The 17,165-nt window shown below is 39.1% G+C and overlaps 1 protein-coding gene across 1 annotated transcript in view; it reads left to right on the plus strand.

Annotated features, from left to right (window-relative positions):
* Positions 1–3,909: 3,909 nt before the first annotated feature.
* Positions 3,910–17,165, plus strand: part of SPAG16 (sperm associated antigen 16) — a 715,229-nt gene continuing 701,973 nt past the window's right edge. The window contains exons 1-3 of the mRNA XM_024564300.4: positions 3,910–4,131; positions 13,416–13,465; positions 14,639–14,734. Coding sequence (XP_024420068.2) covers positions 4,005–4,131; positions 13,416–13,465; positions 14,639–14,734 — 273 coding nt within the window. The 5' untranslated portion in view covers positions 3,910–4,004. The remainder of the gene's footprint in view (positions 4,132–13,415; positions 13,466–14,638; positions 14,735–17,165) is intronic.

The raw sequence follows: 17,165 nt of genomic DNA on the forward strand, positions 1-17,165 counted from the left end.
TGTGTTGGCTCCCTGTTATTTCTCCGTGCCAGTGTCACCTATAGGATGGGTGGTCATACAGGTGACTTGGTGCTTTCAGTTCTTAAGGCCTGGATCAGATGACCTGAGCAGGGACCAATGTCTGGCTAATTTAGCAATTCACGCTCACGACACCTCTTTTCCAGAATTCCCAACAAATTCCCATCGAGTCTAATTGGCTCCTTTTACATCACATGCCATCTTAGGAACTGGTCACTGTAGCCAAGCAAAATGAGATATTTATGTTAGCTCGTACAATACTCACAGTCAGAGTAATGAGAGTGTGTGACCTACATGGGCTAAAAACATAGCAGACGTGGGTTTTCAAGTTGGTTAGTACTAAAAAAAAGGGAAAATATAGCTGTATGTTTGAAAATGATCATTTCCACCACAGTCAATTACCACTACTTATATGAATTCAGAAATTTTAAAACTGGCTACCACTTACTGTGAGGTTTTGAGAGAAAATAAGGTAGTTACTTTTTAAAAAATAAGGCATCAGTAAATGGTTTGGGCTCTATTGAAAGCAAATGAACACTCCTAACTTCTAAAAATTGGATGGTACTTTACTATAGTTTTGCATATGAGTATTCCCTGCTTTGAAACTACAAATGTGAAGAATAAATCTATTGTCAGATTACTTTCTGGTTTTGCATTCAAAAATAACTTCACTTTTACAAAAGTGGAACATTTAGGTTGGAGGAAATAAAAATCTGTTGTCCTTTGTTATTATTGCTTCATTTTGTCTGTCTCCATCAGTTTTCTTTATTTACTTCTTTCAGGAATATATTCAAAGGTAAATAGGTAGCTTGCTTTTCATTCATCAAAATGTTAAGACTCTTTTTATCCACTTCAAGGATGTTTGTAAAATATTTTTATTTTTATTTTTAAAGATTTTATTTATTTTTAGACAGAGGGGAAGGGAGGGAGAAAGAGTGGGAGAGAAACATCAATATGTAGTTGCCTCTTGCATGCCCCCTACTGGGGACCAGGCCCACAACCCAGGAATGTGCCTTGACTGGGAATTGAACTGGCGATCCTTTGGTTTGCAGGTCCGCACTCAGTCCACTGAGCTACACCAGCCAGGGCAACAATGGGAAAGGATTATTTTTAGATTCATCTCTTGCAAAGATTTACTAGATATAAGATACTAGCAGTCACCACACAAGATCGCATTGTTTTTTTTCTTTTTTTTATGTGAAGGCAATTTATTGGTTCTGTTTATATTTAAGATTAGTTTTGTTTTTATTTTATTGTTTTAAAACTATCACCCACCCTTTGTAGCAGTCTAACGGTTTACAAAATATAATAATAAAGATGCTCTTAATTTGAATTTTTAAATGCACCGCTGCTTAGGTTCCTGTGATGTGTTCAAACTGTAGATGAGCCACAAATATCTTAGGTGACTTCTAAATTTAAAATCCATGAAATGACATTAAATTGAAAACTGTGAATTTAAACTTTGGTTATTTGAAGCCCTTAGAGAAAAAGACTTCCAGAATTTAAAAAAATTTTTTTTTTGAGGAGAGCAGTAATGATACATATTAGAGTTAGCAAACTCTTTATCTTATTTTTTAAGACAAGAATCTTTCCCATCTCTTCTCCACTTTAAGTAGTAGATACTTGCCATCATTTGTTCGTATTTTCTTATGACTCTATTAACATCTTTTCCTTTTTTGAGTGCTGGAAATGTCTAAAAATATTTGAGTTTTGTCTTAAAATATTCTTATATATGTAAGTTCCTGACAAGTATAATATCCAATTTTGAACCAGCTCATCACTTAATATTTTAAGTCCATTTTATTAACAATTATTTATTGAAAGTATTTTAGATACGAAACATGATAATAGGTGCTTTTTACATATTTTATTTACCCTTTATAGTTCAGTAAGGTATGTATTAAAATCTCAGTTTTAGAGAAGAGGAAACTAAGGCTCAGAGAGCTTAAGTTGATTGAGGTCATACAGAAGAGCCAGGATTTAAACCTATTGGTAGAACATTACACACTATTGGGTCACCCAAAAAGGTTTTCATATGATGTCTCTAGTAGTACTTACTTGTCTTCTATTTCATTTGAAACAATTTTGTTAGATTGTATTGTGATAGCTATAATATCAGAATGCATTAAAAAATCAAAATTGGTAAATTTTTATGCAGCAATTTTAATATTGAAATGGAAAAAAGCAACATTTTCAAGATATTATGCTTTATTATTTTTAGAAAGGTAAAAATGCAACCAAAATGCAAAAAATAAAAAAATTTGTGTAGGTTGTGGAGAAGGTGACTAGTTGAACATATCAAAAGCGGTTTGTGAAGTTTTGTGTTGGACATTTCTCACTGGACGATGCTCCACAGTTGTGTAGACCAGTAGAAACTGACAGTGATCAAATTTAGATACTAATTGATAACAATCCATATTATACCACCCGGAAGATAGCCAACATACTCAAAACACCCAAATCAATAAAGTTATTGGTGAAAATGAAAAATGTCTTTTATTTTATGGAAAAAAACACATGAACTTTTTGGCCAACCCAACGCATTTGAAAATTGAGACATTGTAACAGACAAAAGAAAACATTAACTGTTCAGAGAGACTTCCTCCATGGTTTCTCATACACCCACATTCTTTACTCTGCAGGCAAGGCCCTGACCACTCCTTACCCAGGCCATTTCTCCGCCTTGTGTTCACAGAAAACAATCTGGCAGGATGGGGTATGTCTCCCTTTGGAACAAAGAGCAGGCTTTCCATGAAAGCAGTGGATCACCCAATTTTAGAGTTCCTTTCCTGTTTTTGCAGCCTCTTATAATTGTTCCTTGCATTTAATGCACATTCAGGATGCGTTTGATGTAAGGAGTAAAGGACAAAGAGCAGATGATTAAAAAAATACCTACCAGGAATGATTTCTCCAAATATTATATCTGTGACCCTTGATTATTAAAAAACAATTAACTTTAATAGAAATAACATTCATTTCTCAGTGTCTACTATGTGCTTGGCGAATTCTTTATTCCTTATGTTGTTTTACCACTTGCAACAACGCTTTAAGATATGTAATCATTTTTCATCAAGAAATGTAGAATAAAAAAGAATCTTCAAAGGAAAGGGCCCAGCAGATGCTTGCTTCTGATATATACACAATGTAAATCTCAGGAGGATTCTGTCATAGCAAAAGGACTGCACAGGATTGGGCAAATATCATTTATTATACATTATGCTAGGGCTATTTGTACCTCATAATTCTTGTGCAAGTGGCTTTACCTTGGAAAGAATCAACGCTCCAAATACTATTCCAAGTCCCAGTGTATGAAATCAAAGTCAAGACAGATGTCCAGATAAAAGTTTTAAAGTAGCACAAGCATGGATTTGACTAAGCTAAGCACCCTATTTCTTTATTGCTAAGCGTCTGAAGAAGGTAGTTCCCCGGTGTCAGGCTCTCAATCATGACTTCTAGCACTTTTTCCCCTCCAGGCATCTAGAAACTTCCTCTTTTCCAGTTTTTCCTGGGGATCATTGGGACTCTACATACATCTGAAATCTGAGGACTGCTGATCAGCCTGTAAAAACCAAGGGAGGAAGGCAATGTAGGGAAGACAATGAAGTGAGAAAAAAAATGCTAGGGTCAAAACTAAAGAAAACCAAGCTGTCTCGGTAAGAAAATCAAGCTGTCTCGGTAAGAAAATGTGTGTAATCCAAGCCTACAGTTTCTTGCATTTTACCTTGTCCACTCCAGGAGCTGCGTCCCAACGAACTCCCAGGGTAACTAGGCAACGACGTTGCCGTGGTAACCCAAGAACCTCAGAGGGCGCCGGCCAGTATCCTGGGGCAGCCTTTCCTGGTCTCGAGCTGGACTGGAGGGTGGGGGAGAGGGAGTGTCAGGCTCTCGCGAGAGCTGCGTGGGGGTGGGGGTCCTTGGCAGGCGTCTTCGACGTTGCTCCTAAGGACGCCTTGGACCTGCCCGGGGCGGGGGCCCAGAGCGCCTCGATGGCTACTCAGCGAGAGGGGACCACCCCTCCCCTGCGGGTTCTGGAAGAAGCACTGGGCTTGGGCTCGACGGCTGCCGGGGACGTCGAGGACGCGGTGGCCGCCGAGGGCACCTACTACCTGGAGCGTATCCTTCCCGTGTGGGCGCGGCCGCCGGTGTCCGCCGCGGTAACGGGTGTTAGCGGCGAGGGCCGGGGCTTCCCGCTGGGGGGACGCCTTCTGAGGCTGGGGACCGCCGAGCGGCCGAGGCACCTGTTGCACCGCAGGGTGGCGTCTCTGCCACCGCAGCCCCCCAGTTTTCGACCGACTGTTAGATGGTTAGGCTGCCGCGTGGCTGTTGGAAGTGAAGTTATAAGTCCTTCAGGAGTTTCGTGCTTAGTAAACAATCAGTACACTTTGGATAAAAGTTTCGTGTGAAGTCACACAAGTGGATCCAACCCTCCTTTTGGCTTAGTGGTTTTCCTAAATAAGTCCCCAAACTTTCAGATATTCTGAACAAATGCAGTCGAGAAAGTTAGCAGATTAGGGAAGGACCTCTGCCTTTGGGCTTTTAACGAGCCGAGGCTCAGAATATCCAACCCGTGTCCAATGCTTCAGTGATTTATTTTGGTAGCATTAACTTCCTGGGTAGTATCACTTTTGGCTATTTAATAATAATGATTACTTTTTTCCCCCTTTAGCAACTAAATGATAGCCTGGTGAGCTGACAGGGCTCAGGCAGACGTATCGGCGAAAAGCCAGAAAGTGATGAGCAATTATCAGTGGAAATAGCAGAAAAAAATCAAATAGCCATATGTGGACAATTAAATTCATTATTGTGTAAAACTTTGGAGCTCCCCTCTTCCAGGCAGAGAGGGGGACGGTTCATGAGAAAAAGATACCTATTCCTTTCTTCAGGCAGGAAGGAAGGAGAGGTGGTTTCTGTGTTTTATTCTTAAAGTAACAAGGAAACTCCAAATCTACCTTGTTATTTGTTAATCTATTTATTGAGTCCCGCTGCAGTCGCTGCAGCTCTGATTCCAGACTCCCGGACCCAGGGGTGTCCGTTTGGTGAACTTTGGCAGGCTGATTGACCTGCGTTGCCTCCCTTTCAGTACACGCCTCTGCTGCAGGGCGCTTTGAGGAGCCGCGTTGAAGAGATCAAAGAAAATGTGTAGTATTTCACTCCAGGTGAACATGGTTTTTCCAGGAAGTTGGAATCGTTAGAAATTGATTAGAATGGAATATATGGGTGCTCTAGTGTCTTAAATGAAGTTCTATGCTCTGTTTTTAGAGCTCTAACAAGTTTTTTTTTTTAAATTTTAGTAATAGTCCTTTTTAAATTAAATAAAAACCAACATTTCTTTCAGAGCTATCTATATCAACTATGAAGTTACCCAGTGTCCTTGCTAGTGAATGACAACCAGATATCTTAACATTTTTGCGTGTATTAAAATGATTTCTAGAACACGTAGTATAGTTGTAGTAGTATAGTATAACACAAGACAAACACAATGAGGTAACTCATCGCAAACATTTTTGTGAGATAAATGGTGGGATTCAATGTAGCACAGCTGTCAGCAATGAAAATCATGTTCACTTGATTGACAGGGAGCTCGCTGAGTCACAAGTGCCAACACATGGCATTTTGCACAAAACCCTTCTTATGAAGGCTTCTCTTGAAAACCACGTTTGCGAATATAAGCAGCTTCCACTTTTCAGAATTTTGTTGTCTAGTTTGTGAATTATTTAGGCCCTTTGCTTTTCTTTCATCCCTCTTTGCCTGACTGACTGACTACTGTTTTGGGTTTCAACCAGAGTAGTCAGGGAATAACAAAGCTAAACATTTAACCAGTCAATTTTCTTATATTCAATGCAAGTAAGAGCTATAGTCATGGGAGAGACTTTAACTCTTAGTTAAAATGAGGTTGGAGGATTACTACTGAATGCCAATTATCCCTGTATCCCTGGGCTCTCTTAACATGCGTAATTAAGAGTTGACTGTATAATGTTATTTGACATTGTTTCCTAAGGCAATTATGATAGTTGCTGAAGTGAGACTTTCTTGGGTTTAAAGTCCTTAGCTCTCAGGTAATTTAATTGAGCTATTGCAGCGGATAAAGAAAAGTTATAATATGCACAGTGAATTAGAAATCTGATGTTCTCTACCTTGCGCATACACCTTATCACTTCTAATCTCCTGCATTTGGTGTTGGACTTCCATATTTATGACTGAACAGATGCTGCTGGAACACTAGACAACAAGCTATCAATATTGAGCAAAGCTTTGAAAGATGTTGACTCAAATTCCCCAGGAACTCACCCTTTTTGCTTTTAAACATTTAGACATAAAGAACATGTACAGACTAATGTGGCCCAAACCAGAAACATGGGCAGGATCCATCATGGGGGGAATGTAGTACTGAAGTCCCCACATTCTTTACAGCAGTTTAGAGAATGTGTTCACGGAGAAGATTTCTTACCGCTGCAACACCACTCCCTTTCTACCTCGTAGCTGTGATGGGGCCACTTGTTTCTCTTCTGACACACTTCACAAAAGCATTGCTTTTATGTTGTAAACTTCCAAAAGATGAGGTACAACCTTGTATGAAGTAGTCCTTATTTCATTATCACCAAAGCTTTAAGAAATCTGGTCATGGAGTGCGTAAGTCCTCTGCAGAGCCCTTCATAAGAAAGACATTGGCAGCATGTGGAATGTAAGGCTGGATTTTAACTAAGCGATCTGTAAGGGGCCAAATAGGTGTCTAGAATTTGTAAAGAAGGTTGGTGGTTGTCTTTTGTGAATGAATCCTCAGGTAGGAATCAGTACAGTCTGGGTGATGTTTTCAATTGTAGTTGTGGCCATGGGCTGCCTATTAATGTGTGGCTGTCGACCTTTGGGAGACGCAGGCTGGAATGAATGTACTAAAAAAGCTAACGCTTCATTGATTTTGTCGCTCCCCGTCTAGAGGAAGACCTTGGTCAAAGAAAAGCCATGGAGTACGTGACTCTAAGACGCAGTGGAGGCCGCAGTGTCGTTTTTGTTATCTCGTCCTTTCGCTCCGATTCTCTGCTCCCCCAACTAGATTTTGATTATTATATCACCTTTCTTGTCATTCTAACTCTAAAAATTTGGCTCTTTAGCTTATGGACATACGTTTTCTGGCCCCTGAAGAGGTGTCCTCTGGCCCCAAGACAAATCTCTGAACAGCACTGGCTGAGAATTGAGTGAGTTAAGCCAGTCCTTTGAGTGAGCTCCAAAATTAGATTTTTCTGAAAATTCAAAATTAAGGTTTCCAGACCCTGAAACATGGTGATCACGTTAAACTGATGCCCATCTAAAAGGCCTGGTTGTTTTTTTTAAGTGACATCCTAGCCAATCTTTCCTTGCAGTAGTATAATATTCACCAATAACTTTGTTTAATTAAAATTGAACTTTCATCATTTAAGAATATTTTATTCCTTTTAACATTAAAAAATATTCCCTCTGTTATGTTATTTCCCTGGAATATTTACAGGAGTAAGTGAGAAGATATTCATAAAGTCCTTAATAATCTCATGTATTCAAGCTATGCATTTCTTATCATCATGGAAAACTGAATTTGCCCATGGGGGCTTAGGTGCACCCTACACATAGTCAAATAAAATGATAGGCCACCTGAATGTGAAATCTAGACCAAGAGGTATGTTACTAAACTCATGGGCTGAATTTTACATGCAGGAAAATCATAGGCTATTTGGAGAGAAAAAGTGGGTTTGTTCTGTGTCCTCTAGTTCAGGCAGACTTTAATGGGCATATGAATCAAAGATACAGATTTTTTCTTTTTATTGTTTTTATTGGGGTGGCACTGGTTAATAAAACTATACATTTCAGGCACACAATTCTGCAGAACCTCATCTGTACACTGTATTGTGTTCCCCACACTTAGTCTCTGTCCTTCGCCATTTATCTCCTCTGTACCCTCCTCCGCCACCCTCCGCGCCACCCCCCAGTAATCACCACACTGATGTTGACGTCTGTGAGTTCGTTCTCTCTCGTTCTCTCTCGTTCTCTCTCTTTCTCTCTCTTTTTCCTTTTTGCAACAGAATGGATGGACCTAAAGATATGATCTTTAAATGAAGGTTCTAATTCAATGAGTCTTGGTCAGGGCTGAGATTCTGCATTGCTAACAAGCTCCCAGGTGCAGCTGGCAAAAACTGAAATAGGAATAGCAAGCCTGCATATAAATATTTTAACCTTTAGCCTTTATATTTTCAGATAGAGGTTACAGTGTGTGGAGTTGATATCTTTGGCTCTCCTGGATTACAAGTTGGAAAATGTACACCACTACCTACTGTGAGAACTGCGAGTCTTATATGTTGAAAGAAACTTATTTTCCAGTTTCTGAGGCCGAAAATGTGCAGGAGCTGTCTGGGGCAAGGGTGGCCACTACGTTTCCATTCTTGGCAATGCTATTAAAATGCTAGTGGCCTCCTGGTATGTGGCGCTAATAAGAATTCTGAGACCCAACGAAGTCGTGGTGAGAAAGACTGCAGGAAGCAAACACCGGGGAAATTGGCAGCAAACGTGCCAGTTACTTCCTGTCTTTGGTTTATATTATTCAGTTAACTTACTCTATCTAAACTGGAATTCCTGAGAAAGAGAACATGACTGTGGTGTTTGCTATTTACAGTGCTTTTTTACAAATTTCAATTTAGTGAGTAAAATGTTGATTATAGAGGATCCAGCCTGGATTTTAGATTGCCTCTGTATACATTGGCTCTGCAGTGATGGCAAAGATTACAAAGCAATTTCTGGCTATAGCAGCTTTGGGAAATCATGTAAAATATAATTAGCTATATGTTTCACTTCAGTTCTTTATGAAGATGCCTGCTGGCAGGGATCACTACCTATAAATGCAATAGTGGAAGAGAGAGTGTGTGAGGGACTGTGTATGCTGCTTATATCTGAAAATTGTTGCTTTGTGGCCATAGTCCATTTCCTGAACGTCGTGACAGCGTCATACCAACTGGCACCTCCAGCTCAGCTGAAACACTTCTCTGAGGCTTCTTGCAGTTGTGCGTCCTGCAGTACTGTGATGGGTTTAGGGCTCCCTGACACTTTCTGTGGGCGTGTATATTGGCCTGCTTTCTGATTGTATCTAGGAGGTCAGGATCTGGTGAAGATTCGGCTAGTACAAAAGGTCCCAATCAGTTCACCCGTGGCGACTGAGTACCGGGATGCTGATTCGTACTGTGCAAACTCACAAATACTATTAAATTCCTTCCAGGGCAAGTGGAGATGTGGAGGAGTGGGACCCTCGGTCTGAGTCCGGACTGTGACTCTAGGGCACAGAACCTGGCTAGGAAGTAGGTGGCCTTGTGCACTGTGGCTGCAGACCGGGGAGGAAAGGGGAGCCCCAGGCAGCGCCTGGGTGAAAGCAGACTATGGAACCAGGCACGGTATTAAGTGTCAAGTTAAGGTCCAATAGGCAGAAAGGGAAGAACCAGATCTGAGGGGAACAGAGTGGGAAAAAGTGAATTTCAATAGTGGAGTTCTGTGATGTTCTCTGAAGGAATACTAGGTAGATAAAGGGAAGGGAGTTTTGTAAGGGCTCAGAGTCAGTCTGGCATTAAGAAACTGATTTTAAGCCAGATGCCAGTTTATTATTCTGCAGTGGAAAAAGAACTGGGCTAGAATTGTGACCAGTTTATATGTAGGGACATTTCCTGGAGAATAGGATCACCTAAGAGATTAGATTACAGATGAGAAAGTTTCCTAGTAAAAGTATTATAGAACCACAGTAAAGGTTTCAGCTTTCAAGCAATTCTGATGAATTATCTATTTCCACTCTGGCAATTCTGCTTCTAAAGTAGTGCTTTTCACACACGGTATTCTGTCAGATTCTGTTTCCTGCTGTTGTTCTGGCTGTCCCAAGGGCCAAGGGGATCAATATCTGTACAATCCCCAATGTTCTCTTCATGAGAAACTGGAGGTGTAATTTATTCATGCTTTGAAACCAGAATTTGCTATGTATCTGCTGAGTAACTCATCTGTTTTCATTGGATGGATGTTGAATTGGTGTCTGATTACATCTCCCTTTTCACCCTGGCTGCTGGGAAGCTTAGAGTCAAATCTGTGGCTCAGGTTTAACAACATTTATGAGACCTATGGCATGTACTACATCTTTACCTTTATCCTATTTCTGCTATTTCCCTTTTTCTTCTAATTTATATATTCATTTATTTTTACATTTTGTAGTGCATACATATTTGTAAACTACCAGGGAATCATTTTGGGATTTGTTCATGCATTTGTCCATGTATCTCAGCATCTCACCATCTACTCAGATAGACAGGTGCATACCAACATACAAAGTGCTTTTATTTCTTCAGTAACACTGCAGCATCACCTTTCAACTGAGTTGCTTCTGGGAAAATTTTCTGTGCAAGTCCTATTGTGGATACGAAAAATACCCATTAGGAGGATACCAGTTCCTATTTTGGGTATTTGTCCTTTTCCTGGTCTTTTGTATCATTAATCTCTAGCCCTTGGTTAATTTAATTTTGGGGTCTGCAGCCTTTTTACACTTCTCCTTCCTTTAAGGTCTTCACATTGATCTATTTAAGTGATTTGATTTAGCTGTTGATATTATAATTCTTAAGAGTTTGGAAAACAAATAGGTGAGAGTTTATATTACTTAGGATATTGGCAAAAATTGCATATTCCTGTTGTTCCACTGTAGAAATAGTATGGTGTACTAGAAAATTCTTGGCATTTATATTGAAGAAGCTTGTCTTTGTTACTCATAGCTGTGTGATTTTAGGCTAATCTTTTTGATTCTATTTTTTTTCATTTTAGAGATGACTGTATCTGCGCCATTCAATCTCACAAGGTTGTTATGAGAATAAATATGGCAATGTTCCACATGACAGTACTTGTTAAGCTTTACAAAATGGTAGTTATTTTTTCTTATTCTCCTTTGTGTGGAAACAGAATCTCTTACCAGTGATAAAATCCCTTGCTTAGAATATTTTGTGGTAGAGTATACAGGTGGTGTTAGATATTTCCAAAGCTTTCCGAACAGTTCACTTTTCCCCTCGACATATCGCTATGTTTAGTAACCTTCACTTTCATGTTCCCTCTTCACAATCTGGTCAGCAGTTGGTTAGTTTACAATTATAAATCTATCCAGATCATTACAGAATATTTACTTTTTTGTGGCATTTTTTATGGTATGAACAGTGATGAAGGATGACCTTGCTCTTCTGAGATCCAATGACAGATAATTGCTTACAAAATCAGTTTCTGGTAGTTGCCTCTCAGAAGGAAACATACTTTTCCATACAAAGAGAGGCTGGCTTCCTGTATCTGATAATCAGGCACTTTTATCTCATTAAGTGAAAATGTGTCAGATAAACATAAATGTAGAAAAGGAGGAAAATTGAGACTTATCTTTTATCCATTCAGCTTAACCTACGGGGGAACTGAGCCACGGGAGACTTCTGAGACTTTTCCCACAGATACTCCTCTCTTTCCAGAACATGGAAAATATAGCCAACACTGCATAGCCTTTTCTGTAAGCCATGCACTTTTCTAAATAATTTACATACATTAACTCTTTTAAAACTCTTGGAACCCTATAAGGTAGTGTGGGAGCCAGCCTGCAAAATGACGCCCAGGGAGCCCCGCCTCCTGGTGTAAATGCTCCTGTAGAGCCCCCCCCACAGTGAGCAGCGTCGGCCCGGGTGACCGATGAGTGATGGCCTGTGGCCTGTGAGGCTGTTGATAAAATAAATTGAGGCTTCCACGTCGTTGTCTTGGATTACTCATGCTGCAGGCGGCTAGCCGCCATGGCTAGAGGAGGCTTCAGAAGCCTGTGGGGAGGATCTGAGCTTTCGGGAAGTGGATCCTGTTGTCTCAGTTAAGCCTTCAGGTGACTATAGCCCTTCCTGTCATCTCGACTGAGACCTCCTGCGGGATCACATCAAAATCCGCCACTTAAGCCACTACTGAAGTCTTGATCACAGAAGCTATGAGATAATGGATGCTTATTGTTGTTTTTTTTTAATCCCAAAGATTTGGGGAGTTGGTTATGCAGCAGCCATAAGTAAACAACATACCGATTTTGGTACCTAGAAAGGTTCCAACATAGAAAGTACCTTAAAGTTTCAGAGTGGTTTTGCGGTAGTGCATTGGGTAGATTTGGAAGTACTTTAAGTAGGATGTCAGTAAAAGGTAGGTCCTCCGTAAGGGTGAGTTTACAGTTACGGGATGTACTGCAGGCATGCAACTATTTTTGTGGTTGTTTACTTTACTTTTAATGTTATTTTATAGCCTAAATTACTTTTCACCATATTTTTGGGAGAGACGCTCATGTTTGACAATAAAATACTGGCCATTTGACCAGTAGCTGGTTCCCAAGAGTTGGTCATAACTGAATTAGGCTTAAGTGTCTGTCTCCTTAAATAATAAGGCAAACACTGAAGAGTTATTGCTTATGGTGCGGCTTGGCAACAAGAATGTATCGCCTGTCTTCAGAGGTATAGAACTATGTGGAAAATAATTGGCAAACACCTCAAGTATTTACATGCACAGAAAACACGTAGAAAACAATAAGAGAGGTAGTGTAGCATAGCGAAACCTGCACTTCTGGGGTGTATTCCCAGCTTTGTTAGGGCCTAGCTGTGCAGTCTTGTGCCTTTGAGTCCTGTTCTGTAAAATGGAGATAATGGTGGTTCCAGCCTCATACACAGGATGAGGATGAAATGAGTTGATACACGTAGAACCCTTAGGACAGCATCTGGCTTCTATTAAATACTATGTATTATCAGTTCATATTACAAACAACATAAGTTGTTAAATACACTTTCAGCTAACTCTTGGAAGGCAGAATCACAGAAACAATTTCTTATAACCAGCAGCAAAATGCAAACTAGGCTAATCTCATCTTTGATTTTCATAACCATTACTGTGTATTAAAGTGTTTAATTTCATGCTTTTTAAACTTGGCACAACCAAGTCTGTACATTTGAAGAAAAAAGTAAACCTACCACCCAACAAAATAACTGTTGAAGTTTTCGCTTATAACTAGAACAACTTTTATAATTTTAGAAGTCTTACAGTAATATTGTAGAATTTTTATTAGAATCACTTCTGATATTTAAATGCTTTTTCTTGATAATTTATGAACTACTGCATTAGGACTACTATATAGTTTGTATTTGCTTAAAAAATAGGCTGCCTTTCTTGAGGAGCATTACAATTTAGAAATACAGATAAGAAAAAAGTGGAGATTAAAGTAACTTTCATTGATGAAAACTTTGAAATGTATTAGCCCACCAAGTTGGTAAGATAATGGGAGCTAATACTGTATTTTGATATCAAATTGATTTTAAATAGACTCATTTTATTCCATATATTTTGAGATTAAGACTTGACAAGATGTTCAGAGGTTACCATAACCGAAGCATCTGAAGATGATGATTTCGACTATGAAGAGGTAATTTGTTCATTTTGGGTATTCTGTAAATTCATTATGGTTGTTCTTAAGAAATATTTATTTATTTATTCCTTAAGAATTGCTAGGTTTTCAACTGATTTTAGCTAATCTCAGCTGGTTAAGAGTGAGGTGTGAAAATTCTATTCATGATTTAAAAATTTAGATTGGTTAATGTATGTGGCTTTTGGGGGTTTCCTGTTAACTGTCCTTCAGAGTCAGCCCCTTGTCCCCTGCCTTGGGGATCCACACTGCTGCCTGTCATGGCCGTCTAACAGGCGTTGGCCATCGCCCAGCCTGCTCTTGGCTGCGTCTCCCAAACGGCTACTGCACAGCTGGAGCGCAGGTCCTGTGCTTCTGCCAGCTTAACTACACTTCCGTGAGAGTGTGGTTACTGTCCCAGACCTTCCATTTACTGGACCATTCCAGTGGAACTTAGCATTACTTCTGAGACTTGGAGGATAGAGAGACTTCTAAGAGGCAGGGGCTGTGAATGAAACTGTGTGGATGCAAGCCTGGCAATTCCTGGCCTGGGCAAGCCAGAGACAGGACAAGCACAGAACATGGGCTTTTTATTACTGCTGGAACAATAGAGATGGTATGGATACGTACCGTGTGAAATTACTGAATGAGTTAAATAATTGCAAAGGGCTTAAAACTGTGATCAGCATGTAAGAAGCGTGCAATAAGTGTTAACTATTATTAACACTTATAATTGAAATTGATTACATTCTTCCAAGGGCTTAACATTCAGGCAGGGAGTTTTGTTTATTTATTTTTTAATAAACCAGAGATTTGCAGTTGCTAGTAGTAGTTATGAAGAAGTAATGGGCAAGAAAAATCTGGGATGAGGAGGGAATGGTGGCATTTACATTGCCTGACGTTTTTTTCAGCACAGATGTTGGTCTACATTTGTCATTATAGATAAAAGCAGTTAGTTGCCCATAAGCCAATACTGAGTTTACTAAAAGTGACACTGAATAATGTTTAAGAGAAAATCAGAAAGCTTCCCGCTTCTTATTTATTCATTTTCATAGATCTTCAAAATGATATGGTGTTTGACATAAAATATATTTCTCTGATCCTTTGTTTTGTGAGAAAAAAACTGAAGTGAAATAATGTATGTTTACATTCTTGCTAATCCTTCTTCCTGTCCTCTCTTTCTCTGTGATTTAGATTCCAGATGACAATTTTAGCATTCCAGAAGGTGAAGAAGATCTGATGAAAGCAATGCATATGTTTCAGGAACAGGTTACAGATAGTCAAATTTTGGTGAGAGTTTTGAACACAATGTAGCCTATAGTTTAGCAGTGATAACTTTTTACGGGAAGTTTTGAAAGTTGTTTATATTTCAAATACTTCACTTTACTTAACTAAATGCAGCCCTATCACCTGTCAGGTGTTTTTCATTTCTATTTCTCTATCATCAAACCTCCACCTGAAGTAAGTAGTTGTATTCACTCTTTTTTGTTTTGTCATTTTCTACATGGTGGTCACTTTGGTGTGACTTTGCAATAAATGACACTTTCCAGTAGAACTCTACCTGCTTACTATCACTGGAGATTTAACCAAGGATTAGCAACACTCATGTACAGAATTTGATATTTTATATATACTCTATAATCTGTTTTGTAAGCATTCTCTGTTTTTTGTTTTTTTTTTATGGAAGCATTTAGCTCACAGGGAATGTTTAATATATCACGGTATGTTTTTCTTATGAGGTTTATGCACTAATTTTACTAAAGAATATAGTGGGGGATGCTTTCTGATTAAAATACCACCTGTTAAAAGTATATAAAATGATGGCTTTCCTATAAAATTGAATATTCATTTAAAAGTTGGGAATAATTTAATGATGATAGCAGAAATATTTTTAAAGTGCTTAATATTTCATACCAACACTAATTGAGCAGGATATTTTTTAAAAATGATCTAACCTTTTTCTACTGAGAAATGTGAAGGAAATTGTGATACTCTTATTTAGTTGCAGGTTTGACAGCTTTAGTGCAAAATGGTACGTATAGACTTCTCTCCATATGCTGACCTGTGTCAGTCTTCTCATATTTTGTAGACTTTCTCTGTCTAGAAATCTAGTAACTCCTTTCCAAAATATCTGTCCCCTCAAAAAACCAAAAAACAAAAAACACCTCAAGAGGAGGAGTTCTTGAATCTGGAATTGATTATATTCTGTTATAAATGGAGGGCTCTAGTTCACAGTATTCTCTAATGTATCTTATAGACATAGTCCCTTCTAGGTAGACATAAAGTGAAGTCTACTATATAGACTTATTAGTCTTTTGGATATCTCAATGCAATAAATTATAGGAATAGTTTTAAATACAGCATTTTGAATGATATGCAACTATATAAACATATCAGTTGCATGATTGTTTATTTGCTGCTCATCATCTTCCCTCTTGCTTTACATCATTAGGTAAAGGAAGATTTAAAAAAATACACTATGTACCACTCGCTTGTACTGGTTCTTGGTAAGGTAGATACGCCTAACACAGTGCTTGTTACGCAGGAGGTACTAGACGAACAGCAGCTGAGTAAGTGAATAGATAAATGAATCCTTGAATGAAGTTATTATGACCCAAATGTAACTGATTTTTAGTGTTTGATATCATGCTGGAATGTGTTTGTAAACCCAAGGCTGAGTCCAAGGAGCACAGTTGGAGAAGAAATACAATGGAGTAGCTGTCATATCTATTGAACCAAATATCAATAATTCTTTTGTCAATTTCTCAGAAGCCTTCTTTTATCAAAACCTTGCAAGAGTTAACTTTCTAGATTTCTGGCACGTTTATAGCTGGTTGACTTTCATTTAAGTTCAGTGTACTAGCTTTTTGAGTACTTTGGAGGAACAGTGCTCTGCAGAAAATTCACAGAAATTGCCCTTCAGCTTTAAAAATTAAATATGGGTTCATTTTATGATAATACTCAATTATATATTTCTTATTTGTTATTTATATAGTATTTTATCTTCAAAAACTAACTTTGAGCTGTGCCATGGGCTTTCTATTTCAAAGAGTATCCATTGCCTGTGAAACCAACTTCCTTTTTTTGTGATCTAGTTACATCCGTTTATAAATAGGGTATATTGTCTTCTACATTAGAGGATGCAGTGTCCCTTATTCAATGAGGACTTTTAACATTTTCATTAAAGATTGAAAGGTCACTATGTTAGGAAAGTTTAAATATAGTTTGTTGGGAACTGCCCTGCCTGGTTTCAGAGACCGTAACCCCCTGTGGCTAATGCTGAGTGAGAGATCTTGAGACTGTAAGCCACTAAGGAGACAAAGCTTATCTCCCTGGCAGAAGCACCACCTCTGACCACTTTACTTCACCCTGCCTGGCCCCCAGTGCATGAGCGGGTAAGATTCCTCAAGGGAGGGATGACCTAAGACAGGCACAGTCATGAGGGGCCCCTCAGGGAAGGACTTGGAGGGCTATGGAGAAAGGGAGTGATGGATCCTCTTCCCTCGGCTTTGACATGGCCTGAGTCCTCATTCTGTCCGCAAGAAGTGTCCTAATTTCCTGGCTGCCTTACTTCCTCTGCTCAACCTAAGCCTGAAACAATGCCGGAGGTGGGTGCGGCCCTGTGCTGGAAAGGGCAGGGTCCCTGGGGTGACTAGGCCTAAGAAAGAATGCATGAAATCCTGTGAAACCTGCTTTGCTAATATCCTCAATTTAGGTGATA

This window comes from Desmodus rotundus, chromosome 2 (assembly GCF_022682495.2).
Source record: "Desmodus rotundus isolate HL8 chromosome 2, HLdesRot8A.1, whole genome shotgun sequence".
In the NCBI taxonomy this organism is placed as follows: Eukaryota; Metazoa; Chordata; class Mammalia; order Chiroptera; family Phyllostomidae; genus Desmodus; species Desmodus rotundus.